We start from the raw sequence: 26,594 nt of genomic DNA on the forward strand, positions 1-26,594 counted from the left end.
GTTTGAGGCCAGCCTGGGCTATGGCAGTGCCCTTCCTGTAACTGAGCCAATGTCCTGCAAGCCAGCTGCTCACTTCTGGCTCCTCCTGGAGAGCACGTCCACACTACACACTGGTGCGCACTATGGCTGTGTTTCTCAGCGAATTTGCGCCTGTCCTTGATGGCTGATGGCTTTGGGCTGTACTTCACTGTCATTGGCCGGCTGCCCTGACTGCTATCTACCACCTGGAACCCACTGCCTGTGAAAATGTATCCAAGCTTTGGCTCAGCTGGGCTCCAGGCTAGCCTGGGCACATACTCCAAGTCCCAGCTACTTAGGAAGTTGAGGCAGGATTGCCTGGAGCTAACCTGGGCAAAATACACCACTCAAAACTATTAGTGCTTTAGGCATGGATTTTATTCATTTTTACTCTAAAACATTATACATGACTAACTTTAGAAAAGTACAAATTAAAAATCATTTATATATAAACTCATGCTTATTTGTTATGAGGCTAGAGTTACTATTGTATATTTGGGGTCAATCTGATGACAGTCTCCACCACCCAAAGGAATTGAGAAAATTGTCTTTAAAAAAAAAAAGAACCAACCAACTAAACAAAATATCAGATGAGGCTGAGGACGTAGCTCAGCTGGTGGGATGCTGGCCAGGCGTGCACAAGCCCCACACAACCGAAGTGTGGTGGTACAGGCCTATCATCCTAGCACTCAGGAGGTAGAGACAGGAAGATCAAGAGTTCAGGGTCCTCAGTTACAGGTTTGAGGCCAATATGGGATAAATGGGCCAGTCTCAAAAATAATAATCAGATACTGAAGAATGTTTCTTGTGCTGTGAACAAACACCAGAACCAGAAAGCACTGTGGTGTCTGCCTCAAAGCTGCCCGTGTTGGACAGCATCAGCTCCCAACATTGGCCCAGAAAATGCCCAGTGCTCCTGTGTTAACCCCAGCTTAGCCCTGCATCAGGCATACACACCACAGGGCCTCTGAGTCCTGTTGCTGACCTGGGCAGAAGTGTGGACTGGAACAGCTTCCCTCCTGTTAGTGGCAGGCTGGTTTCTGAAAGCCCATCTCCATGGGATTCTTAGGAAATGAAAAACTGGGACATTTCCATGTCCTAAGTTCCTGGTTCTTGCTACTTTAACAAGTTACATTCAGAGTAGCTTCTTGTGGTTTTTACCATCTGACAATTATTGGTCACAACTCACTGGTCCTCTGGGCTAGGTCAAGGTATCAGCAAGACTAAGTTGCTTTGTGAGCACTCTGGTGGAAGTTTACACAGCTCCTAAAGGCACCCGTGTTGTTGGCTTGGGGCCTTTTCCTTCCCAAGTGACTGTCCATGGCTTCTACGTCTCTTCCACATGAACCCTGTCACCTTCCAGTTAAGTGCACACCCTCCTTTAGGCAACAACTGTGTCTAATTGGGAGACACTTTTGAGAAAGGTAGCTCAGGTCAGGGCCTGATATTTGGGTGACTGTTGGCAGGTGACTAAGGACAAGGATATTGCTATAGAGTACCAGTAACTGGTGAGAGAAATTCCTGAGAAACAGCCAAGTTCAAGGCCTGTGCTGGGTCACTGACCTCCCACATTCACATGGGACATCATGCAGAAGACTCAAGTTCTGGAGAAGGTACAAGACGTGGAGGTGAGGGTGGGGGATGGCTCAGGCCACTACTGGTAGGACAGGAGCCTAGGTAACAGAAGCACTGCCCTCAGTGCCCACACTGTGAGTGGCAGAGACAAGGCTGGACTCCTGAAGGGGCCCATAGTCTTCTTTGCTTAGACTCCAATTCTCTCTAGAGAAGGGGGAGCAAATGGAGCACCTGAGTCAGTCCCTTAGCACTGAGACGTGTGTAACAGGTAAGGAAAAGATTGGGCCCTCACGCCTGGATGACAGTTACCAAGGTGTATGTGGCATGAGATGACAACCCATCTACCCTCTCCCACCCAGAGATGGCCATGTGCAAGATTCTGATGCGCTGAGGCATGCTCAAACTGGAGTGTGAGCTACTGGAGTTACACAGCTAGTTCCCAGTACTGATCAAGGCCAGACTGGTCTAGAGCTGTGGTTCTCAACCTCTGTCGTGCTGTGATCCTTTAATACAGTTCCTCATGTTGTGGTGACCCCCAACCGGAAAATTATTTTATTGCTACTTCATAACTGAAATGTTGGTGTTAGGATTTGTAACGTAAACATGAGACCCACGTAGAAGTCATGGACCACAGGTTGAGAACCACTGGTCTAGAGGCTGACTTCAACAGAATTCTGTCCTCTGAGAATGAAGGGCTCTTCTTTTTTGTATCTTGTGGTTGAATCTATGAAAGACCAAGTTCATCTGAGGGAGTGGCCTAAACAGGTCTTTGTTAACAGACACACCTGTAGGATGTGTCATGGCCCATGCCAACAGGTCGGGACAGGGTGGGGAGAGGCAGCTGCTTCAGGCGGTCTCTCCACTGCTGCCCATGTGGCAGTATGGAACACCTCACCCTCTCTGTGGCTGGCCTGAGGGGCATCTCCCTTACCAAAGGGGCTGATACAGGACCATCCACACAGAACTGAACGAAGCCATGAAGGTTTCCTAAGAGGCTGCTGAAGTTTCTTTGGCTGTAAAAAGGGTTTTCTTCCAACTCCAGAATACTGTGGGGGCAGCCTGGAACTGCCTCTGCCATCTTCCCGCCAGTTCAATGACACAATCGCTGAGGATGGAGCCGGAAGAACGGAGGTCCTGGCTGGGCGCAGCATCCATCCCTCCACTCCCCACCTGCTAGGACTTCTGCCTGAGCGAGAGCAGGCCAGCAATGGGGTATCTGTGAAGCGCCACACCAAGAGACAGGAGAATGTCCTTATGTGAGTCTCAATGCCAGACTGCAAGGGCTGGTAGAAGAAAGTCCCATCGTGTGGCTCTCTGAAGCTGGAGCGTCCTGAAGCTTGCTGTGCAGTTCAGGGTGGGGATGGTGCCGGCAGCAGATGAAGCACCTTCCTTCCCATTCGTCCTTACGTTTGACTTCACACAAGTGGTCTGAGGTTGTGTGAACACACTGTTGAGGATCTCACATGGGTCCACATGTAGGTCCAAAATGCCATGTTTGACATTCAATCCATGCGCAGAAACATCAAATCCAAGCACTGCACTCAGACGGAAGGACGACAGCTGGAAAGCCTCCAGCTCAAAGGTCTACCTCCAAAGAGGAGAAACAAATTTATAGGTCCCCATGAAAGACATGGCACAACACTTGCTTTCTCCATTCACTGATCACTGAGTGAAGCTGTGTGATGTGCTGTAGTCTTGATGGCACTTAGCGGAGGTGACCCTGGGCACTTTATTACTTTATCCCTGAACGTATGAGGTGATGAGAATAGCACCCATTCCATAATTAGGTTTAAATACATCAATGCAAGGAAAACATTTTAGTCAGGGCCCTGCACATGCCAGCAACTGCTAGCTACTATTACTTAAAACACTTTCACCCAAGGAGGTGGAAGGGTTAGAACAGAAAATAGGTTTAGCCACTGGTACTGGTTCCTGACACAAGCAGCTTCCACCTGCTTGTCCAAAATCACGAGTGGTCCTCATTATCTGCAGGTGACTGATCCAAGCCAGCTTGGCAGATGGAAAACTGATCAAGAAATGCAGTTTTAGGAACAGGGAAATAAAGTTTAATCTTGCAACTTGATAGACTTGGAGGCGTTCCGGTCAATGTAGAAGACCTTGCGAGCCTCAGAGGAGAAGCCCAGGCCAGCCCCACGGCTGTACTTCCAGCTCATGGCCCGGTCATAGTCCTGCTGCAGATTCTGCTGGAGTGTGTCTGAAGACTTCTTGTCCAGGGCCATGTTGTACCTGCCAGTCATGGTGGGAGGGCGGCTGAATGATGGCGACAGATGCTTAAAGCCACCCATAAGCTTCAGGAATTTCAGCTTCTGCTCTTCATTTTCAAAGCCAGCAGTGTCCCACTGGCCAAACTGGGTTCCCTGAGTAGAGAGTAAAGGCTGTCATTGCCCTTGAAGACAAACACCTCCTCTCCCTCAGCCAAGCAATGGACTGTTTCATCCATCCTAATGAGTCCTAACGCTTAATGGGAGTGATATGTCAAGAACGACCAGCCTGAGAGGCCACCACTGGCTTCTCACAAGCGCATCATTGCACACCAAGCTAATTTGAGCTCTACTCTTTCTCCCAACACATGGTGACAGCGAGAGACCTCACCTCACTTCATATATCACACACAATACCTCAAAACACAAGCATACCTCACCTGACTCTCTAACACTTCCCAACCTTTCCACAGCCCACCTTGTGTTTTTTGTGTGTGTTCATACACAATGTATGTGCACACATGTGGAGGTCAGAGGACAATCTCAGGTTAGTCCTTGTCTTCTACCTTATTTGAGACAAAATCTCTATTGATTTTTCTGCTGCATATACTTGGCTGGCCCTGAGCTTCCAGAGATCCTCCTGTATAGCCTATATTTTGTAGAGATCCTCTGATTTTAAGTATCCATTCTGAGAGGGAAGCTTATTAAGACCCAGGAAGTAAACTCATAAATCTCAGACAGTCCCTGGAACTTAGCAGATCTCAAGGCCCTTTCCTCTTCAAGGTCACATGAGCAGGAAGGACTGCAGACCAGCTGAGCAGCCTACAAGTTGTGTACAGTGCTCCGGAGTTTCAGCTTTCATGAGCTGTCACTCATGCTGAGGGGGACTTTAGGCAATGCAGCCACCCTTCAGCTATTCATAATCTTCTAAGTAACACCTCACCCATACTCCTGCAACCCCAATAAACTAGTTTATTCAGCTGTGGTGGTATCATTACTTTGGTCTGACATTGGCTCCCTATCTGGGGTAAGCAGATGTTTGGTTGTACATCCATAGATCAGTGTCATACAACAGACTCCCAGCACCTCACAGGAGTGCTGACATCACAGACACTTGTGCTGTGTGTCTGGCTTTCATGGGACTTCTGGGGATTCAAACTTAGATCCTCATGCTTGCTTGAGTGGCAAGTGCTTTAAGCACCAAGCCACCTCCCTCATCCCTTTCCCCACCTTGTAGCGCAGAGCACATTATCACCCTTCCCTCAGTCTCAACACAGCAAAGCTGCCCCACACCACGGCACTCATCATCCAGGTACTCCAGACAAGAGTACGGTCAGGACCCACCAGTACACAGAAGGCCCTGTGCTAGAAAACCCACTCCACCTCAGGTCTGCAAGATGGGCAAGAAGCCCAGGTCCCCAAGACTGTGACGCTGAAGACAAGGCAGCGTGGGATGAAGCCCCACCTTTGTGATCCAGTCACAACCACTCTCCCTAAGCCTCAAAGCCCTCTTCTAATGGGCCAACACACTCACATCAGTACCAGAGAGCAGAGTCAGGCCTTATGCCAAAGCCACAGCACACAATTCTCACCATATCGTAGGTCCACAGGGTAGGACTTCTCACCACCTGACTGCTGACCTCCACAAAGCCCAAGAGCCAAATGCCAACCTAGCACTCATTTCTAGGTTGGTGCTGGGGGACAATCAGAACAGATATCACTACAGCTATCCTAGATGGACTGGTGACATTCTCTCAGCCTCATGTGACCCATGTAAGTGTGGCTTCCTAGACTGCAGTTTCTAAGCCAGACGCTGCCTGTGACACCGGTTATATCTAAGCCCAGGACTGCCTGGGCCTGGCAAGCTGGCTCTTCTAGGACTGCTGGTCCTGCCAGTCTGGAATCCCCATCAATGCAATGGAATTTCCACAAGCAGGTGACCAAGGACACCCAGAATGCCCCTGGTTGGCCCTAGGGACCTATGCTCTGGCAGCCAGATTATGAGAATGGTGCCTGGAGCACTGGTTGAGTGATGTGACCCTGTCTCTTGTTCTATTTATTCAATTTGCTGTCCTATCAGCTCTGCTCAGCTTAAGTGGTGAGAGAGAAAGAAGACACACAACAAAACTCCAGGGCTAGAGATGTGGCTCAGTTGGTAAAGTACTTGCCTAGCATGTATAAAGCACCGGGTTCTATCTCTGGCGGTGTATAAACCAGGCCTAGTGTGCATGTACTTGGGAGGTACAGGCAGGAAGATTAGGAGTTCAAGTTCACACTTGCCTACACAGTCTTTGTATGAGGCTACATGAGACCCTATCTAAGCAAACAAAAAGACCTACTCCATCCCCTCTGCCCATCCCGAGGCCATAATAGGAGCCCATTTAACAGAAGTGGAAACTGAGGTTCTCCAAGGAGAAGACACTAACCTAGAGAGCGGCAGACAGTAACTGGCCTCAGGCCTTGCATCCAGATCAATGCTGTCTGTTAAGCAGGAGGCTAAAGACAGAGCAGGCCGCCTGGCCCTACCCCCAGGTATAGTCCTTCCCTCTCTCCTCCCAAATTCACCGAGTACCAAGTCCATGGCCACACCTCCCAAACACATCACAAAACTTTCTGTGCTACCTCCTATTCCCCTTTCTGTACCTAAACTCCACAGTGGCTCCCTTGGGTCATTGCCTAGTAAAAATGTCCCCATGGTCCTGGAGTGACTGGAGTGACACATTAGCTAGTTCCTGCTACCCTGTCACCAGTCTAAGTCCACTCCCACTTCTGGGCCCTGCATGCTAAGGGAAGGTACCACCACACTCCGGGTCTTAGGACAAGTGCCACCTGCTCCAAGAAGCCTTCCTCCTAATCATCTAGGACAGCGTACAAACCCTCCTCCACACCCACCCTCTCCAGGCCCTAGACCAATAGTTTTCAACCTTCCTAGTGTTGTGATCCTTTAACAGTTCCTCATGTTGTGATCACCCCAACCATAAAATTATTTTTGTTGCTATTCCATAACTGTAATTTTGTAACTGTTAAGAATTGTAATACAGCTGGGCGGTGGTAGCACACGCCTTTAGTCCCAGCTACAGAGAAACTGTCTCAAAAAAAAAACCAGAAAAGAATTATAAAAGAATTGTAATACAGCTGGGAGGAAGAGGCAGAGGCAGGTGGATCTCTGTGAGTTCGAGGTCAGCCTAGTCTTTAAAGTGAGTTTCAGGATAGCTAGGGCTGTTAAACAGAGAAACCCTGTCTAGAAAAACTAAAAAGAACCGTAATGTAAATATCTGTTTTCCAATGGTCCTGTGTGTAGATGGAGCTGTGGGCCACTTCCCAGCTCCTGGCCGCCGGCTAGCTTTATCCAAAATAACTACACGGAAACTGTATTCATTTAAACACTGTCTGGCCCGTTATCTATAGCCTCTTATTGACTAATTCTCATATCTTGCTTTAACCCATATTTAGTAATCTGTGTAGCACCACGAGGTGGTGTCTTACCGGGAAGGATCTTAGCCTGTGTCCATCTCGGAGAGGAGAGCTATGGCGTCTGCCTCACTTCCCTTCTTTCCAGCATTCTGTTCTATCTACTCCACCCACCTATGTTCTGACCTATTAGGCCAAGCAGTTTCTTTATTAATTAACCAATAAAACAACAGATAGATAGGAACACTCCTGCATCACCTGTGAAGCAGTCATGTGACCCGTCACAGGCTGAGAGACGCTGCACTAGACAGGCTGCCGAGGGTCCTGTGCACCTGCACACCCAGCATGGGCGGGATACCAGTGAGGCACTGAGGTTCGGCAGCTGACTGAAGGCAGACATGTGATGTTATGGCCAGGCCCAACCACCTATGTGTCCATGGCCTCATATTTTCTCCCACCTGGCCTACCTTCTCAGAGAAGGTCTGGACATTTTCCAAATCTTGGAAAGACTTAAGGGTCTTGAGTCTTAGAGGCCTGGCCCCCACTTCCATATCTCCTGCATGCCCTTAGTACCCTCCATGGGCACTTCTCATAGCTACAAAGAGCCCCTTGTCACCCCATCATCTACAACAGGACAGGAAGCCTAGGTGGCACATCTCAGCGGCGAGCTGCCTAGCAGGGAGACCAGCACCTTCAGAGGAAGTGAAGCTGGCTCAGACCAATGTGCCTGGGCACCATAGGTTCCAGATGTCAATTCCACCACAGTAAACCCACCGTCCACTTCTTGGGTTCCGAAGCCTCTGTCTTGCCTGACTCACGATCAATCTCCTCTTGCAAGGCCTTCCGCCTCACCTATGCAGGACAAAAGAGGGTGATGAGACCCAGAATCTTAATGCTGCACAGAGGTAAGGCAGGGATGCGGGGTGGCAGTTCAAGAGCTTCACTCTGTTACCAAGCATACAGGACACCCTGGTTAGTAGCTGGCCCCTGGGCTTGAAACATTTGTCTTGGGCACAATTTCTTGAGAAGTGATTTTCTTATAACACAGAGTTATCCCTTTACCAGGAGAACATTCTATAACAGTGGTATGTTTTGAAACTTGTTCACACTGCAATGCCTAGGTCCTGTCTTGTGCATACATATTGTGTAAACTGAAGTCAACTTCCACAAGGAAAGCACTACTTTCTAGAAACAAGGCAGACATGAGCTGGAATCCCAGCAATGCTGCTAACCAGCTGTGCAGCCTTGTAAACCTCACCTAATCTTTCTGATCACTGGATTATTCATCTGCAGAAGTGGAAAAGCTCCAGAAGCTTGTGGTCGGGGAAGAAACAGCAGCCATCTGTAGCAGAGAACTGGGCACTCTCAGGCTAGGCCAGCTCAGGGTCTTTGCCGGTACCCCAGCAGCCCACGGTGCACTGGGCACTCTCAGGCTAGGCCAGCTCAGGGTCTCTGCCGGCACCTCGCCAAAGATTTAGATCTAACTCCAAGAGCTCGGCACAGTGCTGGGTGGCTGGGGCTGCTCAGCATTTGGCTGTCTTAGGGGACTAAGGACATCCAAAAGCAGCCAAGGGATAGGGCCTGGGAGAATTGAGACTCCATGGTCAGGCCCTCTGCATGGTGTCCTGGGCCACTATAGCATCCCTGGGCCTACAGTGAGGTCAGGAACTGCCGGGAGGCCAGTGCCCTGGAGAGATGCTCCTCCCCTTAGATATAGCGAGCATCACTCTGTTCCAAGTGCAGTTCCCCGACTACAGCACTACAGCAGGTTTGGCTCATCACCATCTCTTCTGGGGGGCTCTCCTCAGACCCCACCCACTTCTAAACACAGCCTCCATCTTCCTTTCTTTCCTAAGGTGGAGATGATGACCTGTGACGCAGGATTAGCTAATCTGACATAGTGCTGCCTCAGCAGGCGCCACGGGGACCAGCTGCCTCCTTCCAATACACCCTCCCGTTGGTCTCCACAGCTGCCTGTAAGGACCCATGATGATCCACAGAAGAGAAGGGCCAGCAGCCAGTAAACCACAGACTAACACCAAGCCCCCACAGCTCCTCAATCCTGCTAGGCCAAAGAGTCAAGGGTCATAAAAACGTCCCCCTCCACAAAGTCTAAATCCCTCACAGGAACCTGCACACGAGAGTGGAAACTAGTCTCTAAGCTGTCTCTCTCTCAAGCCCCTGAATTAATTCATGGAGACAACCCATGGGTGTGGCTGGGTGCATGTACCTGCTCTAGCTACAGACAGGGTCATAGGACCCCCGTCTTCCTGACAGCCTGCAATGGGTTGCATGGGAGGGCCTAACAGGATGCTCAGAAATAAGTCACAACAGTTTTGGGATCCCCTGGCTAGAGGTACAGGAGGGTATGAGTTCACCTGCCCCTAGAGGTGTGCCATGGAATCGGCCAAGAGGCCTTCAGAGATCCTAGTCCCTCTGAGCCCAAGAACTTGTAGCCTGATGTGTGCTGAGGGTTCCTATGGGTGACAAGAGGTAAGGGGCGGGGGGAGCACAGGACAGGCTCAGCCATACCTGATCTATGCAGGCCTCATCCATGTTGCCTTTCTTTTCCAGTACCACCTCCAGGTCTGTGTCCGACTCCTGCAGGAAAGGCAGATATTAACTCAGGCAAGCCCCAGCAGCCCTCTGAGTAAAGTCACATGATCTAGGAAAGAGGAGAAAGCACAGCAGCACTAGCTTCTGCCACCAAGACAGAACCTCAGTCAACAATGCCTTGCCCACTTTCCCTTTCATTCATCTCCCCAGCAAATGGTGCCATGAAGTCAGATGACAGACAAGCAGAGGCTCAGAGAGGTAAAGGGATTTACAGCCAGATCACCCTCAGCTCAGTGACAGGCTAACTCCAATTCAGCTCTCCTGACTCAAGGCTGATGGCCCAGCAGGGGTCTTCCCAACCATTTTTATCCAAGTCCTAGGGGTATCCTCTAACTGCAAGTCAGGCCAGGGGCAGTACCTGGTCTACCACGAATGACAACTGCCAACAGCGTTTGCATTCTTTCTTCAGAATGCTGTACATGGCCTCTCATATACACATACTATTACGTATGTGTATATGAGATGACTGGGTGTGTGTGTGTGTGCGCGCGCGCACGCATGCACTTTCTTTACCCCTCCTTACACTATTACTGGCCTGTGTGACTCGGGAAACTTTGTGGGCTGTCTGGAAGATGTGAGGCAGAGGGGATACCTTCCCTGATCTCCTCGGGGAAAGTGGTCCTAAAATCAAATGAAACTAGCTTTAAACCTCTGGGTTCCCTAACCCTGAAGTTTGTGTGTTGCATGCCATGGGTACATTCAGTTGGAGGCAATCAGCGTTGTCTTCTGTCATTCTCTTATCATTGCCTTGAGACGGGGTCTCTCAAAGAACCAGAAGATAGCTCTTGGAACCTCCCTTCCCACCAGTGCTGAGATCACAGGCATATACCGCCATGCACAGCTTTTAGGTGGCTACTGGGGATTTGAACTCAGGTCCCAGTGGTTACAGAGCAAGCACTCTTACCCACTAACCATCTCCCTAGCTCTGAGTTTCTGAATAAAGAGGAGCATGTCTGATTGACCTAAGTTTACCCAGGACCCATATAATAAAGGAAAGAATGGTCTTCCTCAAATTATCTTCTGACTTGCACAATCAAGCCATGTGTGGTCAAACAGAAAGAGCCTAATGCATGAAGACAAAGCTGGGAGAAGGCCAGCAACCAGAAGCCCCCTGCAGGCCCCAACATGGAACTATCCCTGTCATCCCAACCCCATCTGGAAAAGAAGATGCAGGTCAGCAACATCTTCCTGACAGCCCTGTCTCCCAAGGTAGTCCTCACTCAATAAATGGCCATCAGCAACAACAGGAGGGAGGGCCACCAGGCAATGGCTGGCTGAGCTAGAGAAGCCAGGGCTGGCTCCCATTGAAGACAGTCACTTCTTGGGCTGCTGAGACAATGGAAAATGACTTCGGAAAGGACACACTGGCATCTCCTGACACACTTACGGATCTCCTGAACCAGAAGCAACACTGCCTGGGTGTGTGACCCAACTCTACCTGGCCCCAGCTGGGTGACCAAAGACAAATTCTTCAGCCTCACGCTGTCCTTATCTGTGAGCTAGAGAGAAGCAGGATGGCTTCCCCACCGGACTTGTGGGTGCAGTTGAGAGCTCTGAGCATCAGGCACGCTATGTAGTCCTACAGACTATAGCTGCAGACACCAGGCTATCTCAGACTATCAGTTTTGGAGGTAATAGCAAGTGAAAAGAACACAAGCCATAAGACAATCATATAAAAACAGACTCCATTTATGGATGGTGAAGGACACCTGTACTTCTTACTAGCGATGCTGCAGGAGCCCCAGGATCCATTGTACTTGAAAACAGGTAATTCCTATCCTTTTCTAGCACATATTCACACACACACACACACACACATGCAGTGAGGGGTTCCATTAGCTAAATGCACAAGTGCCCATGCTGACATGTCTACAGGTACTCATATAGCAACCCCACCAAGTCCCAAGGAATCCTACCTCTTCTTCCTCCTGCCAGGGGTCTTCCTTTACTCCGCTCGCTTTCCTCTTCTTTTTCTTCCTTTTCAAAGCCACCCCTTCACCGTCTGGCTGGTCCACCTTTTTCTTGGATTTCACTTTCTTCTTCCCAGGGGACTTTGGGCTGTCTATCGGGATGTAGTCCAAAGCTTCGCTTTTGAGTAACTTCTTACTTCCTTTCTTCAGGCTACTCTCTACAGAGATCTTGGAGTGGATCGGGAGGATGTCTCCCTCTTGGTGGGTCTTCTTCTTTTTTTTCTTTGTGCTGTGCTCTCTGGGGCTCCCCTGCTTCCTTTTCTGCCCCAAGGCCGCCTGCTCCTCACCCTCTGTCTCCCCTGAGCATGGGCACAGAGCATCCCCAGCCTCACAGAACCAAGAGTCCTGGGGAGGGCAGGCCTCAATGTCCAGAACCTTTTTTTCCTTCCTGTGTTTTTTGGCCTTCTTACCGGCTTTGCTTACCTCCTCAGCATGCTTGGGGTCTGGGGAGGTTTTCAGCAATGAACCTTGGGAGGTGGCCGGTGGTAAGGACTTCCTCCTCTTCTTTTTCTTCTCTCCGCTGAGGCATTCTGCTGACTGCTCACAAACCTGCCTTCTAGGGCTGGGGGACTTTTTCCATCCTCTCTGTGTGACCTCAGACTCCAGGTGCTCCTCCAAGTGAGCACTAGGGGACTTTTTCTTCTTCTTTCTCTTGCCCAGTGATAGCTCAGGGACTTGTTCTTCACCCACATCGTTGGAGGGGGATGTGACTCTTGGAGGAGAAATATCGACAAAATAGTCATTATTGTTTAAGACTGAGTATTGAGTCTCTGGTTCTGTGACTTCTGTAACCTTCTTTCTCTTCTTCTTCTTTTTCTTCTTCTCTGGAAGCCGTGGGCCCAGGTCTACTTTCTGAGTCTTGGTGACCATTCCTGAGGAGAAAAACAGAAATAATGCCATTTATCATTTTACCCTGTCCCAGGCTGTGGTTCTGAAGCTCTTTGCAGTGTTTCTCTTGAGTGGGCAGCTTGACATGTGGGGAGATGGGGAAAACAGTCCCCATACACTGGGAACAGGAGGAAAGACATTTAAATGGCAGGAAGTACAAATCCAGATAGCCCTTTGTTCAAAGCCAAACTACTCACTCAACTTGACTCTGATCACTTAACATCTCTGAATGTCAGTTGCCTTTTCTGGGAGGAAATAACACAGTCACCCTGGAAGGTGCTGGAGAAACTACAGAAAAGAGCACGGGTGAGACCTTGTCTACCATCTTCCTGAAACTACCAGACCTAAATTCAACACATCTTTACCAAGTGGCTACCCAAGCCAGCACTGTAGGACCCAACTGTTATCAAGCCTTTGGCTGGCCCCCACAGCTTCCCTTTTACCAGATGAAGCAGAAATTCCACACAGCCGTCCTCATTGACTCCCACCAGACCCACAAAAGTGGCCAAGTTAAGTCAACCCCTTCATCTGGCTAATCTAAATAGTGCTACAACACTAGATAGGAAGAATCCCTTGTCCCTCAACTTTTACCATCCCAAGCTACCTAAACAACGTGGCACAGTGAGACAGGCCTCAGCCAGGACTCCACTGTGTCCAATGGAAACACTGGTATTCTCTTTCTTGCCTGATAGCATTTGCTTCTCTGGACCTCAGTTTTACCCTCCATATAAAAGCTGAACCAGAAGGTACTCAACTGGGGACTGGCTGCCTCAGTCTGCAAGCCTGTTTCACTTCTTCAATTTCAAAGTGATTGCTGAGAATTAATGAGTGGCAATAACACTTAGAAACCATGATTACCTAGCTTTCCTCAGGAAAATGGAAGTACTTACGACAAGTGGCTAGAGGCCTCAATATATGGCTTTCACTACAGTCACCAGTCTGGTTCTTGCTACTCCCTGGACTAGAGGGAACCTAGAGACAAAACACCAGAAGATTCTAAGGGGGAGGTCAAAATTAGGAAACCAGGAGCGACTCCATCCTGCAGTACTCCTCTCCCCAAATGACGCTAGCTTGTGTCAAGCTGACATCCAACTAACCATGAGTGTCCAGTTGTCAAGAAAATGTTTGAACATGTTTCTCTAGCTTGAGCAATAGAAGGATGACGGTGTCAACCCTTTAGACTAAAGTCGAGGGTGATCCGGCAGCCAGCTGCCTTAGACAGAAGCCTTGATAATTCCACCGAACGGGTATATGTACAGGTCTGAGGCAAAGGTGTGACTCTGGCCAACATGGATGACATGAACAGGACTGCTAGGATGGTAATTAAGCAGGGAATAGATTGGGCCTCAAGACATACCGACTTTTAGAGGACAGGGGAAGGGGGAGATACATGTCCGAAGTGGGCGGTGTCAAACAAAATCAGGATGCTACAGGATTGGGGGTAGTGATCAAGAGAGAAGACTGGAAGAAAAAAGTTCCAGGAATCAGCTTAATCCACTTTTAGCTCTGCCCCTCAGCACTCTGTAACATCCTGCTTTCCAGTACGGTAACTGTTACAGGCATCTACTCTGGCCAGAAGTGGAAACGAATCTACACTGCATCACCTTGGAACACATGCTTTCTTCAAAAGCGCTGTTTTAGATAAACTTGGCTACACCGGGCTAGTCTACAACTTGTGATCCTCCAGCCTCAGCAGCCCGCGTCCTGAAATTATAGACGTGGGTAAGTACGCCGGCTCTTAAATCACTTTGAAATTCCCGCAGAAGCCTCAGGCAGAGTTGGTGTGACCGCCGCCCCCCAAACAGCATAGGCCTTGGAGACGTTAAATCACTAGGTCTCAAAGTCAGCAAGGGGCAAAACACGGATTCGAACTCAGAGGAGCGTGTGCTGTCCTCACGAACCGCAGACTGCTAGCTAGGGTCATCCCCAGGCCGACTTCAAGACGGGAGGGCTTCGGGAAGAAACCGAGGGCTGCGGGCAGGTTTGGAAGTGTCTTATCTTCGTTCTTCCTCTCCCTCACCGTGCAGAACCCACTAAGTACTCGCCCGCGCCTCCTAAACTCACCTGGTCCACCCGCAGGCCAAGCCACCCCACGTGAAAGCCCGCGCCGCCGCGACCCGGAAGTCATCTTCGCGCTTCTGGCCCGCCCCCGGGATGGATGTCTACTTCCGGGTCGAGGCCTCACGTCGCCCATGGTTGCTTTGGAAACCGCGTGCATGGCGGCGCTCTGACAGGCGTCCAACCGCTGCGCGCAGCGCTAGGAGGCGGGAGGTTCGGTAGACTCTTCGGTCACTACACGGATGCCCGTGCCTGCAGTGTCGCCCGGGTCCCCAGAAAGGCTCGTGTCGCTTGCACAGGTCGCAGAGCCGCCGGGGAAGAACCTGTGGGAGCAGATCTGCGAGGGTAGGCAGCCGCTTTTGGCCGGGTCAGGCGGGACGCGGGCGGGATCCGCGGGGACGCGCCTTCCGAGCCTCTGTGCGCCGGGCGGGTGACGCGCCCTGGCGGACTGGCCAAGCCTCTGGCCCACACGCGGAGAAACGGGCTGGCGGCTGTCTGGATTCCGGTGCGACCCCAGGCAACAGGCATGCAGGAGGAAACCGAGTCAGGGAGTTGCGTGCTGTGGAGCTTCGCGGTGGTGACGCGGCCACCCGCAGAGCTTCCACTGGGAAGCAGGGAATGGGCTCTGTAGACTGGTCCAATTAATTCCACTGTACGGAGTCAGCGGCCCATTCGGGGCGTACTTCGGTGTGGACAAATGGGTTTTGATCTCTTCTTGCCGACAAGCCTTCCTGAACTCCCACAAACACAGGCTATCTCACTTGGCCCTTTATAGCCCACGTACCTTGGTCGTGGGGTCCTGTGATAGCCTTACAGTGAGCACAACAATGGCACGGATGTCGTGATGTTAGGAGACGGAACCACGTAGCCACAAATCCCTGGTTACAGGAAGAGTGTTAGTTTTCCCTAATTCCTAAGCTTTCAGATCTCAAAGTCAAAGACACAGATTCATTCCTAATCATTCTCTGTTACCGTCTTTCCCAGTCCCTACTTCCCCTCTGCCTTTTCTCTTTCCTCACTTTGTACTGCAGACTGGCCTCCAGCTCATAATGCTCCTGCCTCAGCCTCTCAAATACTGGAAGATTTTCGTTCTTGTTACATTAACTGTCCAATACAGTACTAATAGAACCTTCAATGATCTGCACTGTTCAATGTATTTGAGATATGACTTGGGATTGACAGAATTGAAGAACCGATTTTCTTATTTTATTAAATTTTAATAAACTGAATTAGCAATATATGATTGCTGCACAGAATAGTTCCAGGTCAGTAAACGTTTATTGAATGGAAACTGAATTTGCTAGTGTATAATGGAAGAGAGGTGAATTTGGAAAAAATGGAGAATACATAGAAAGAAGAGAGATGTCGCTCAGAATCAGTACCCTTCATCGATTTCAGCCCCATTAGGGCCTGAATTTCTTCTTCAGTGTAACACTTGCTCTAGGGAAAATGTTTTATTTTGATGTTCTTGTAAGTTCCACCCTTAGGGTCCTTCCCTGAGGAACTAATCTCCAGCGACATTTGGGTGTCTGTATATTGTCTTTTACTGAGGGAATTTGCTTTGCCAGGCCCATAGTCCTTCATAGCACAGTTTCAAACTACATCGTGTAGTTTGTTTCTTTTCTAACTGCTGTGAGAAAAATCCCTGACGAAGGGAACTCAAAGAAGAAGGGTTTGATTTGGCTCACAGTGCGAGGGGATAGTCTGTCTGGTGAAAGGGGCCAAGGAAAAACACCCAGATCCTGACTTGGGAACAGGTATTGAAATCCCACCCCTCCCTGAGCCGCTGAGCACTAAATCCCACCAATCCCAAGCCACCCTGGAAAGCTCCGCCCCTCTCCCCAAGGAACCCTTTGTAACTTCCACACCCTGTTCGTTTTGCTCCGCCTTGCCCTAGAAGCAGCCACCCTCCTGGATTCTTCCTTCCTAATAAATGTCTTGAGTGAGGTTTGTTGTGTGGTGTGACATTTTTGCTGGATCGAGAAGCTCAGCCATAACAACTTTTGCCAGAGCCAGAGCCAGAGCTGAGCCGAACTGTAACACTTTAGCTGGGGAAACCTTTCCTGAGCCAAGCAGAGTTGTTATACCCTGGGGGACCTAAGCAGAGCTGTAACACTTTCGCTCTGGAAACTTTCTCTTAAGCAAAGCAAGTCTGTAACATGCTGTGGAATAATCCTTCTGTACCCTGTGAAGACTTGTTGCTCTCATTGTTAATAAAAAGCTGGTTGGCTGGTAGCTAGGCAGGATTTTCCAGATAGAGAGAATGCTGGAGCGGGGGAGAGGGTGGAGTCTCAGGAGAGGCCATGAAACAGAGTAAGCAGAATGGGAAGTGCGGTACTGAGGTAAAGGAGTCTCAGGGCAGCACCTAGATCAATAGAAATAGGTTAATTTAAGTAATAAGAGGGAGCTAAAAATGAGCGCAAGCTATTGGCCAAGCATTTATAAGTAATATTAAGTCTCTGTGTGGTTATTTGGGGAGCGGCTGGTGGGACAGAAAAGTCTGCCTACAATAACACTTGGCTGGACCTGAGCAGAGCTCTAACAACTTCACTGGGGAAACCTTTTCCTGGAGCAGAGCTGTAAACTGCTATACTTCTAGTGACTTTGTGGTGCTCCTTGCCCGTCTCTCCATCCAAGCTGCAAGGCTTACACAGTCCATCACTGCAGCAGGAGCTCATGGCAGCCAGGCCCACTGTATTCGCCAGCAGGAAACAGAGGAGTGCTGGGGTTCAACTCACTCGCTTCTTTCTATTTAGTCCAGGACCCCAGCCCATAGGATTGGTGCTGCCCAAATTCACAGTGGATCGTTCCTCTCAATCTAATCTAGAAATTTCTTAACAGATATGCCCAGAGGTTTGTCTCCTAAGTGATTCTACACGCTGTCAACTTGACAGTATCACAAATAGTGTTGAGGAGGTACTGTCTGGGGGAGGTAATTCCTACTCACTGGGCTGTAGTGGGGACCAAATGAGATAATGTATGAAAAGATGCTCTGGACTTCGAAATAATCAATATATGATCTTAAATATTTATAAAGAAACTTGCTTTGCCTTCTGTTATGGAATTGGTTTTTTGGGGGTCATCATGTCTGGATCAAATCAGGGACAAAAAGTTTCAGCGTTCTCTGAAAAGCAAATGAAAAGATGATACAAAGAAATAGCTGTTAGTTAATGATGATGGGTTTTCTATATGGCCACCATGACTTCAACCTAGATGACTGTTCTGGATATTGTTAATGATGATGGGTTTTATACATGGCCACCATGACTTCAACCTAGATGACTGTCCTAGTTATTTTTTTTGTGTAGGTGCTGTGATAAAACACTGACCAAAGGCAACTTGAGAAAGAGAGGGTTCATTTTAGCTTACAGGTTCTAGTCCATAGTTGAAGGAAGTCAAGACAGGAACTCAAAGCAGGAACCTGAAACAGAAACCATGGGAAAATGATACTTACTGGCTGGCTCCTCTGGTTGTTGCTAAGCCAGCTTTACTTATATAAACTAGGGTCATATGCCCAGTGCTCATATTGCCTATATCAATGAACAATCTAGAAAAATGCCTACAGGAATGTCCATGGGCCAGTCTCTTTGAAGCAGTCCCCCCAGTTGAGACTATGTCAGGTGACTCTGGTCTGTGTCAAGTTGACAGCTGAAGCTACCTGGAAGAATAATGAAACCTAATTCTTACACATATAAACAATGTAATTTCCATATAGTAAGAACAAAGCAAATACATTCAACTTCCTAGAGGAAGCATGGAGCTGGGTGTAGTGGTGCATATCTGTAATCCTAACTCTTGAGGGTCTAAAACTGGAAGGCCTACTGTTTGAGGCCAGCCTGAGCTACATAGACTCTCCAAAGAGCCAAGAAAAGGGGTGGAGTGGGGAATAAAAAGTGTATATTCTTTCTGGTAATCTTATCCCTGAAGTTAGTTATTACATTCTGTTAGCATAAATACATTAAAAAAAGGCATCACAGCCAGTAGACTTTACAGGAGCTCAGTCTCATGAAAACAAGCTACAACATCGATCTATCTAACTCAAGTCCCTCTTCCTCCCTGCCTCTGCTGCTGCCGTGTGTGCACCTGTCTGCCTGCCTATCTGAAAACTTACTTGTAAATGTTCATCTTTCCAGCAACAACTAAAGCCTTTATATTCTCAAGATTGTATTGTCATGAATAAGTGCTTCTAATTAAATCATAGAGTGGTTTGTGATGTTAATGGTTTGAGCAACAGTGAGCCTTGGTGTTTGAAGCTCTTCATGTCCTATTTTAACACCATTGTGATTACTGCTATTCATCTCCTCTTGCTGTCCTTGACTCATCAATTAATTACTCTCAAGCCAAGCAGCCCTTGATGTCATTAGAAAGTAGGTCCCTCATCCCACTGGTCAGATCCCAGCATGGGTCCGCCCTAAGTGAATGCTTTTCCTCCAACAGAGCAGCTGAGCAAGCCAGAGAAAATGACACCAGCCAGCTCTGGGCACTGCTCATCAGTGTTCATCAGTGTCTTCTCCCACCTCCCGCATCCACTGGTCCAAGTTTTAACCCAAATAGATGGCCCTGCCAATTAGCACAGGACACATTTACTGAGAAGGTTCCTGCAGTTGGGAGTGGGCAGGAAATCCAACTTCCTTATACCAACATACATACAGTGCACAACCTTTAACTTCAGAACTTGGAAACCAGACGCAGTTGATATCTGTGAGTCTCAAGCCATCTTGGTCTATAGAGTCCTGGGTCAACTGGAGCTACCTAGTCAGGCACGCTTGATCCATAAACAAAAAGGAATACCCCACCACTCATGGCTCAGTGCTCTCTGGGCTTTGCTACCAACATCTTGTTATTCCCAGGATCGTGGTCTATCACTTCCTCCTCTCCATGCCACCATCTTTCACATCTCTGCTACCTTATCCCTTCACACACTCTGGTCTGTGATCGCAGGAGAAAGCCCTATTTTGAGCATCTCCTCTTCCAACTTTCGTTTGTGTTCCCTACTCTGCCAAGCTCCTCAAAGGAACACACGACCCCTTTCTACACCACTTCCATGCCCACTGCCTTTCCAACCCAGAATAGAGTAGCTTCCACCCTGCTTCCCGAAGGAGTTGTTCTGCCTCAGTCACATGTATCTGGTGCCGGAAACTGTCTGGTACTGGATAGGGCATGGCTCTCGCTACTTAGAAACACCAGCAGCTTACTTTCCATCTCAGAGGATGTCACCTCTTTTACTCAGATACCCAATCCAGAAATGCAGTGTATCTTAACTGCCTCAATTCCCATGATCCCCACATTCATTCAGCAGCACTTGAGTGTTGTATAAAATGAACCCATTCCTGCCATGTTCACACATGGCGCCAAGGACTTGGAGCTGACTGGACAGTGAGGAAATGGAGAAAAGACCAACAAAGATCCGATGGTCTGTACTCTCTGCTGCAGAAACCTCAGCACCCCAGAAGAGCAGTGGGTTTTTCCATAAAGTTGAGCAAGGAAGAAAGGTTCTTACCAATAAACAAGAAGGCAGGGTTTATGGTTTACTGACAGATCAAGGAGATAGCTGATCTCAGTAAGAGCACTCTGGGGGAGCAGTCTTCAGGCCATAAATATCTAGTGGGAGAACAATATGGTGATGATCTCTGCACATATTATCAGCACTCACACACAGACCAGACTGAAGGCTTTGCCATTTCCCTCCGGTCTTCACCCTTGGGGAGAAGGCTTTGTCATCTGCTCCATGGGTTGGCCTGAGGCTCTGGTGTTCTGGGCACAGCCGTGCCCATATCAACAGCTCACAAGCACTCCGGGCTTCCTCAGCTCCCTGCACAGTTCCACTTGTCCTTAGGTTAGGGCTATTTACCACACATATATCATTAAATTCCTCTGACCAATGAATTCCAGTTAAACTCCTTGATAATGGAGAGAGTGCTCTATGAACAACACACCCGATTCCCATAAGAGCTTACATTACAGGTCAGAGAAAATAAGCAATTTTCCTAAGCGCCAAAGTACTTAAAAATTGACTTGAGCGTAGCTTGGTGGTAGAGTACTTGCCTCAAATTCACATAGTCAGGTTTGATACCCAGCATGAAGGAAAGAGCAAAATGAATGGATCAAACTGAATAAACCACCTAATTTGGTGAAAGAATTCATGTTGAAAGATGGGCATGGTAGCACACACCTTCCAGCACGTAGGAGGCAGACACACTTGGATCCCTATGAGTTCAAGGCCAGCCTGGTCTGCAAAGTTGAGTTCCAGGCCAGTCAGTCCCACACAGACCCTGTTTCAAAAAACATCAACAATAACAAAAAAATAAAATAAAATTTCAACAACAAAACAAAAACATGAACTGAGGAAATGAGAGCACTGACTTGGGTTTGATTCCCAGCACCTCTGGTTGGGAGGCAGATACAGGAGGATTCCTGGAACTTGATGGTCAGAAAATCTAGTAGAATTAGTACACTCGGGTCAAGTGAGACCCTCTCTCAGTAAATAAGAAGCGATTGAAGAGGACACCTGACACTGACCTCTGGACTTCACACATACACGTGCACACACAAACATACACACATGCCTGTGCATACACATGTATGTGTACACACAAGTGAAGACTGTTCTTTTAAAGATTTATTCATGTTTTTCCTGCTGAAGAGAAATTCAAAATGATCCCACTGAAATTAGGAACAAGACAAGGTTGTCCACTTTCTTTGTATCTATTCAATATAGTACTTGAGGTTCTAGGAAGAGCAATAAGACAACAAAAGGAGATCAAGGGGATGCAAATTGGAAAAGAAGAAGTCAAACTATTTGCTGATGATATGATAGTTTACATAAGCGACCCCAAAAATCCTACCAAGGAACTTCTACAACTCATAAACACCTTCAGTAATGTAGCAGGTTACAAGATTAACTCAAAAACATCAGTAACCATCCTTTATACAGTTGATAATTGGACTGAGAAAGAAATCAGAGAAACATCACCCTTCACAATAGCCACAAATAACAAAATATCTTGGAGTAACTCTAACCAAACAAGTGGAAGACCTGTATGACAAGGACTTTAAATCTTTGAAGAAAGAAGTTGAAGAAGACACCAGAAAATAGGTAGGTATAATTAACATAGTGAAAATGGCAATCTTACCAATAGCAACGTACAGATTCAATGCAATGCCCATCAAACTCCCAGCAAAATTCTTTACAGACTTTGAAAGAACAACATTCAGCTTCATAAGGAAAAGCAAAAAACCCAGGATAGTCAAAACAATAAAGGAGCTTCTGGAGACATCACAATTCCTGACTTCAAACTCTACTACAGAGCTACAGTACTTAAAACAGCCTGGTATTGGCATAAGAACAGACAGGAGGACCAATGGAACCGAATCAAAGACCCGAATATCAATTCACACACCAACAAACACCTGATTTTTGACAGAGAAGCAAAAAATATAAAATGGAAAAAGAAAGCATATTCATCAAATAGCATAACTGGCTATAAATATGTAGAAGAATGAAAATAGACCCATATCTATCACCATGCACAAAACTCAAGTCCAAATGTTTCAGAGAACTCAACATAAAACCAACCATACTGAATCTCATAGAAGAAAATGTGGGAAGTACACTTGAATTAATTGGCACAGAAGACCACTTCCTAAATATAACCCCAGTATCAGAGACACTGAGAGAAACAATGAATAAACGGGACCTCCTGAAACTGAAAAGCTTCTGTAAAGCAAAGGACATGGTCAACAAGACAAAATGGTAACCTACAGAATGGAAAAAGATTGTCACCAACCCCACATCGAACAGAGGGCTAATCTTCAAATGTACAAAGAACTCAAGAAATTGGTCATCCGAAGAATAATAAAATATAAGGTACAGACCTAAACAGAGACCTCTCAACAGATGAATCTAAAATGACTGAAAGACATTTAAGGAAATGTTCAATATCCTTAGTCATCAGAGAAATGCAAATCAAAACAACTCTCCGATTCCATCTTATACCTGCAAGAATGGACAAGATCAAAAACACTGATGACAACTATGCTGGAGAGGTTGTGGGGTAAAGGGAACAGTCTTCCATTGCTGGTGGGAGTGTAAATGGTATAGCTGCTTTGGATATCAGTATGGTTATTTCTCAGAAAATTAGGAAACAACCGACCTCAAGATTCAGCAATTCCACTTATGGTTATATCCAAAGGATGCTTAATCATACCATAAGGACATATGGTGTGTGAAGTCCTTCTGTATCTGTGTTGGTTTTGTTGGTTAATGAATAAAGAAGTTTCTTTGGCCTATGATAGGGCAGAAGAGAGCTAGGCAGGAAAACTAAGCTGAATACTGGGAGAAAGTGGGTGGAGCCAGTGAGATGCCATGTAGCTGCCTCCAGAGACAGTCATGCTGGAACCTTGCTGGTAAGTCACAGCCATGTGGCTTACACAGATTAATAGAAATGGGTTAATTTAAGATATAAGAGTTAGCCAGAGAAACCCTGTCTCAAAAAAACATTTCTGTGTGATTATTTCTGGAGTCTGGGTGGCCAGAAAATGAACAAGTAGCCTCTGACTACAGACAGACGCTTAACTGTGTTCATACCAGCACTATTTGTAATAGCCAGGATCTGGAAACAACCCACATGCTCCCCAAACAAAGAATGGTTGAAGAAGATGTGGTACATTTGCACAATGGAGTACTACAAAGCAGAAAAAAAATAACATCTTGAAATTTGCAGGCAAATGGATGGATCTAGAAAGCATCATATTGAGTGAGGTAACCCAAACCCAGAAAGACAAATATCATATGTAGTCATAAGTGGCTTTTAGACTTAAAGCAAAGAAAAACCAGCCTACAATTCACAATTCCAGAGAACCTAGACAATAAAGAGGACCCTAAGAGAGACATACATGGATCTAATCTACATGAGAAGTAGAAAAAGACAAGATCTCCTGAATAAATTGGGAGCATGGGGATTATGGGAGAGGGTAGAAGGGGGGAGGAAGAGAGGGGAAGGGAAAAAACAATACAAAGAATAAAAAGAAAAAAGATGAAAGAGGTTTATTTAAAAATATAATGGAAGAAATAAAATGCACATAAAAGTACAATATTTTAAGTATGATTGTACCAATATTTTAAGATTTTAATATTTTAAGATTGATTGCACCAATAGAGAAACAGTCTGTTAGACGTGTATATTGTAAACATCCTTGTGTGTGTATGGTATGCATATGTGTATGTGTGTTCTTATATATATATGGGTGCACGTGTGTGTAAGGACTGGGAGTGGTGTACATGCACGTGTATGTGCCTGCCTTATTGGCCAAAGGTGATATCAGGCTGCTTTCTCTTCCTCGATTATTCTCTATATATTGAGGGAGAGGCTCCCACTGAACCTGGGGCTCTCACTGAATCTGGGGCTCCCTTTTTCCTCTAATCTCTAGCTAACTCTCTCCACAGATTCCAGGTGTCTACATCCTGGAACTGGGAGTACAGGCAGGCCTCCACAAACACCTAGCTTTTACATGATTTCTGGAAGCCCATACTCCATTTCTCATTCCTGTGTGGCTAGTGTAACACACAACGGAGCCATCTCTCCAGCCCCACTGGAAACTCTGTATGGAAATTTGCCAGTAGTTTTGTTTTTTTGGAGGGGGAGACAGGCCAATCCCACATTTAAGAACTAATGACGTAGTTATTAATATTCTTGTTGCAGGATTGTTAATAAGGAAATACTGGAAACAAGGGGAATTTACTTGTTAAATAAACATGGAATATGATCTATACCACAGTGGGATTGCCCAGTATCCGATACCTGGGATGGCTCCTGGAACAAAATGGGCCACACCACTAGGTGTGGATTAATGAATGAGTTCAAAGGGAACTTTGAACGTGCTGTGTTTTACATATCTATTATTTGTTCAATAAATTATTGTTTGAGGGCTATTACATAAACAAACACAGTCACTTCCCTCACCAAATTTACAGACTGTTAGAAAAGATAGTCCTGGGGGGAGGGACATGAAGGAGAACAGGGTATGAAAACACATATACATATACAACGACGCCATGATAAACCCCATTACTTTGTACTAGCCCTGGAGTTTAATATGGGGGCTGTGAGGTGGCTTGGTGAGTTAAGGCACTTGTTGCCAGAATTGGTGGCCTACATTCAATGCCTGGGACCCAGGTGTTGGAAGGAGAGAACCAACTTCCATAAGTATCCTTTGACCTCCACACATGCATGTTTGGAACACATACATGCACATAGACACAAGTAAACATTAAATAATAAAAGATAATCATAAACTTACAAAATTAAAATTCAAGGCTGGAGAGCCATCAATCAGTGGATAAAGAAAACAGTTTAGCACAAGCATGAGGGCCTAAGTTCAAATCTCTGTACCCACAAGGCACTAGGCATAGCAATTTCTATAACCATAACGTTTCTGTAGGAGATGGAGGCACAAACAGGAGAACCACATTGCGGCACCATTTGTTGGAGGCCAGCCTCAACAAGATTACCTTTCTCCAAGAGTGGAGGCGTGGGAATTTAGAAATACAGTAAAGAATATACAAAGAATACAAAGAATAAACAAAAATAATAAAACACAGAAACACATAGGATAGTATCGGGAGGGAATTTCAGTGAGTATTGAAAATTCATCCGTGTTTAATTTCCAACAGCTTAATATACCCCTGATTTAAAAAGGTAGGAGTAGAGCAAAAGGCCTACATTAACATACAAATTGAAACTCATGGGGAACATTTATTGCTCACGTCCAGACCAAACACACTGTAGGCAAACCACTCCCTGGATGGAATCCCAAGTTATTTCCATAAAGGGAACTAGAACTTGGATACTTAGACTTTTGTTTTAGGTAGGAACCAACTGCTTCCCTATCCCTATTTCAGGAGCACAGGTCCGACAACTAGCCACCCTGTTGACAATAGGCTTGAGAGAGCAGAACTCTGATTTACAACTAGGTGAGACCTTTGTTTGAGTTAGAAGCACAATAACCTTGAATGAACTAAAAACAAACCCCAAACTCTCAGACCTTTGGTTTCTTTGGGCCTCCACAGGGAGGGAAGAAGAGAGGAAGGAAGAGGGAGAGAGACAGACAGAGAGAGAGAGAGAGAGAGAGAGACAGAGAGACAGAGAGACAGAGAGACAGAGAGACAGACAGAGACAGAGAGAGACCAAAGTGAGGACTGACACTCAAGGTTGTCCTTTCACCTCTGTGCAGGCACCTTTGCCATGTTTGCTTGTATTTACACACACATCTACACAAAGATTTAATATAATATGTGTGTGTATGTACATATACATTCAAATAAGGGGTAAACAATGCATTATAAAGACAGATATAAGTATATGTGTACATTAATTTGTATATTTATTATACATATATGCATTTAGGATAAAAAGTCCACCTTGACCCTGAAACCAGAGCCAAAAGGTTAAAAGGGCCAGTGAAAGAAACACACAGGGGCTGGAGAGATGGCTCAGTGGTTAAGAGCACTGGTTTCTCTTTCAGAGGACCCAGGTTCAATTCCCAGCACCCACATGGCAGCTCATAACTGTTTGTTTCATAACTTCATAACTTCATAACTCATAACTTCATTTCCAGAGGGTCTGATACCCTCATATAGATACACATGTAGTCAAAACACCATGTACATAAAATAAAAATTAATCAAAAAAAGGAAAAAAATCAAGAAACACACTATGGTTCTGAAACCATAACCAAAGAAACACACCCTGACCCTGAGACCAATTCATTGGCCCTGAGACCAATTCATTGGCCCTGAAACTAGAACCAAAAGGTTAAAAGGGGGGCAGTGAAAGAA

The 26,594-nt window shown here is 46.8% G+C and overlaps 2 protein-coding genes across 4 annotated transcripts in view; one reads left to right on the forward strand and one right to left on the reverse strand.

The window, feature by feature from the left end:
* Positions 1 to 3,514: 3,514 nt before the first annotated feature.
* On the reverse strand, positions 3,515 to 14,918 carry Knop1 (lysine rich nucleolar protein 1). 3 transcript variants are annotated; one of them, XM_038331096.1, is made up of 6 exons: positions 14,765 to 14,809; positions 13,591 to 13,672; positions 11,759 to 12,684; positions 9,759 to 9,827; positions 8,001 to 8,078; positions 3,515 to 3,971 (listed from the first exon to the last, which is right to left on the reverse strand). In XM_038331096.1, exons 3-6 carry the CDS (start codon positions 12,680 to 12,682, stop codon positions 3,660 to 3,662), a joined length of 1,383 nt encoding a protein of 460 aa, XP_038187024.1. In that variant the 5' UTR covers positions 12,683 to 12,684; positions 13,591 to 13,672; positions 14,765 to 14,809; the 3' UTR covers positions 3,515 to 3,659. The 3 variants fall into 3 exon arrangements, with proteins under 3 accessions (XP_038187024.1, XP_038187017.1, XP_038187033.1); XM_038331089.1 differs by lacking the exon at positions 13,591 to 13,672 and having other exon boundaries at positions 14,765 to 14,918; XM_038331105.1 differs by lacking the exon at positions 13,591 to 13,672 and having other exon boundaries at positions 3,866 to 3,971; positions 7,962 to 8,078; positions 14,765 to 14,918.
* Positions 14,919 to 14,964: 46 nt separating this feature from the next.
* The window catches only part of Iqck (IQ motif containing K), a gene marked incomplete at its 5' end in the record, with an annotated part of 95,915 nt that continues 84,285 nt past the window's right edge, over positions 14,965 to 26,594 (forward strand). Inside the window, one exon of the mRNA XM_042054011.1 lies at positions 14,965 to 15,103. Within this exon, the coding sequence (XP_041909945.1) occupies positions 14,965 to 15,103 (139 nt within the window). The remainder of the gene's footprint in view (positions 15,104 to 26,594) is intronic.

This window comes from Arvicola amphibius, chromosome 1 (genome assembly GCF_903992535.2).
Source record: "Arvicola amphibius chromosome 1, mArvAmp1.2, whole genome shotgun sequence".
Taxonomy (NCBI): Eukaryota; Metazoa; Chordata; class Mammalia; order Rodentia; family Cricetidae; genus Arvicola; species Arvicola amphibius.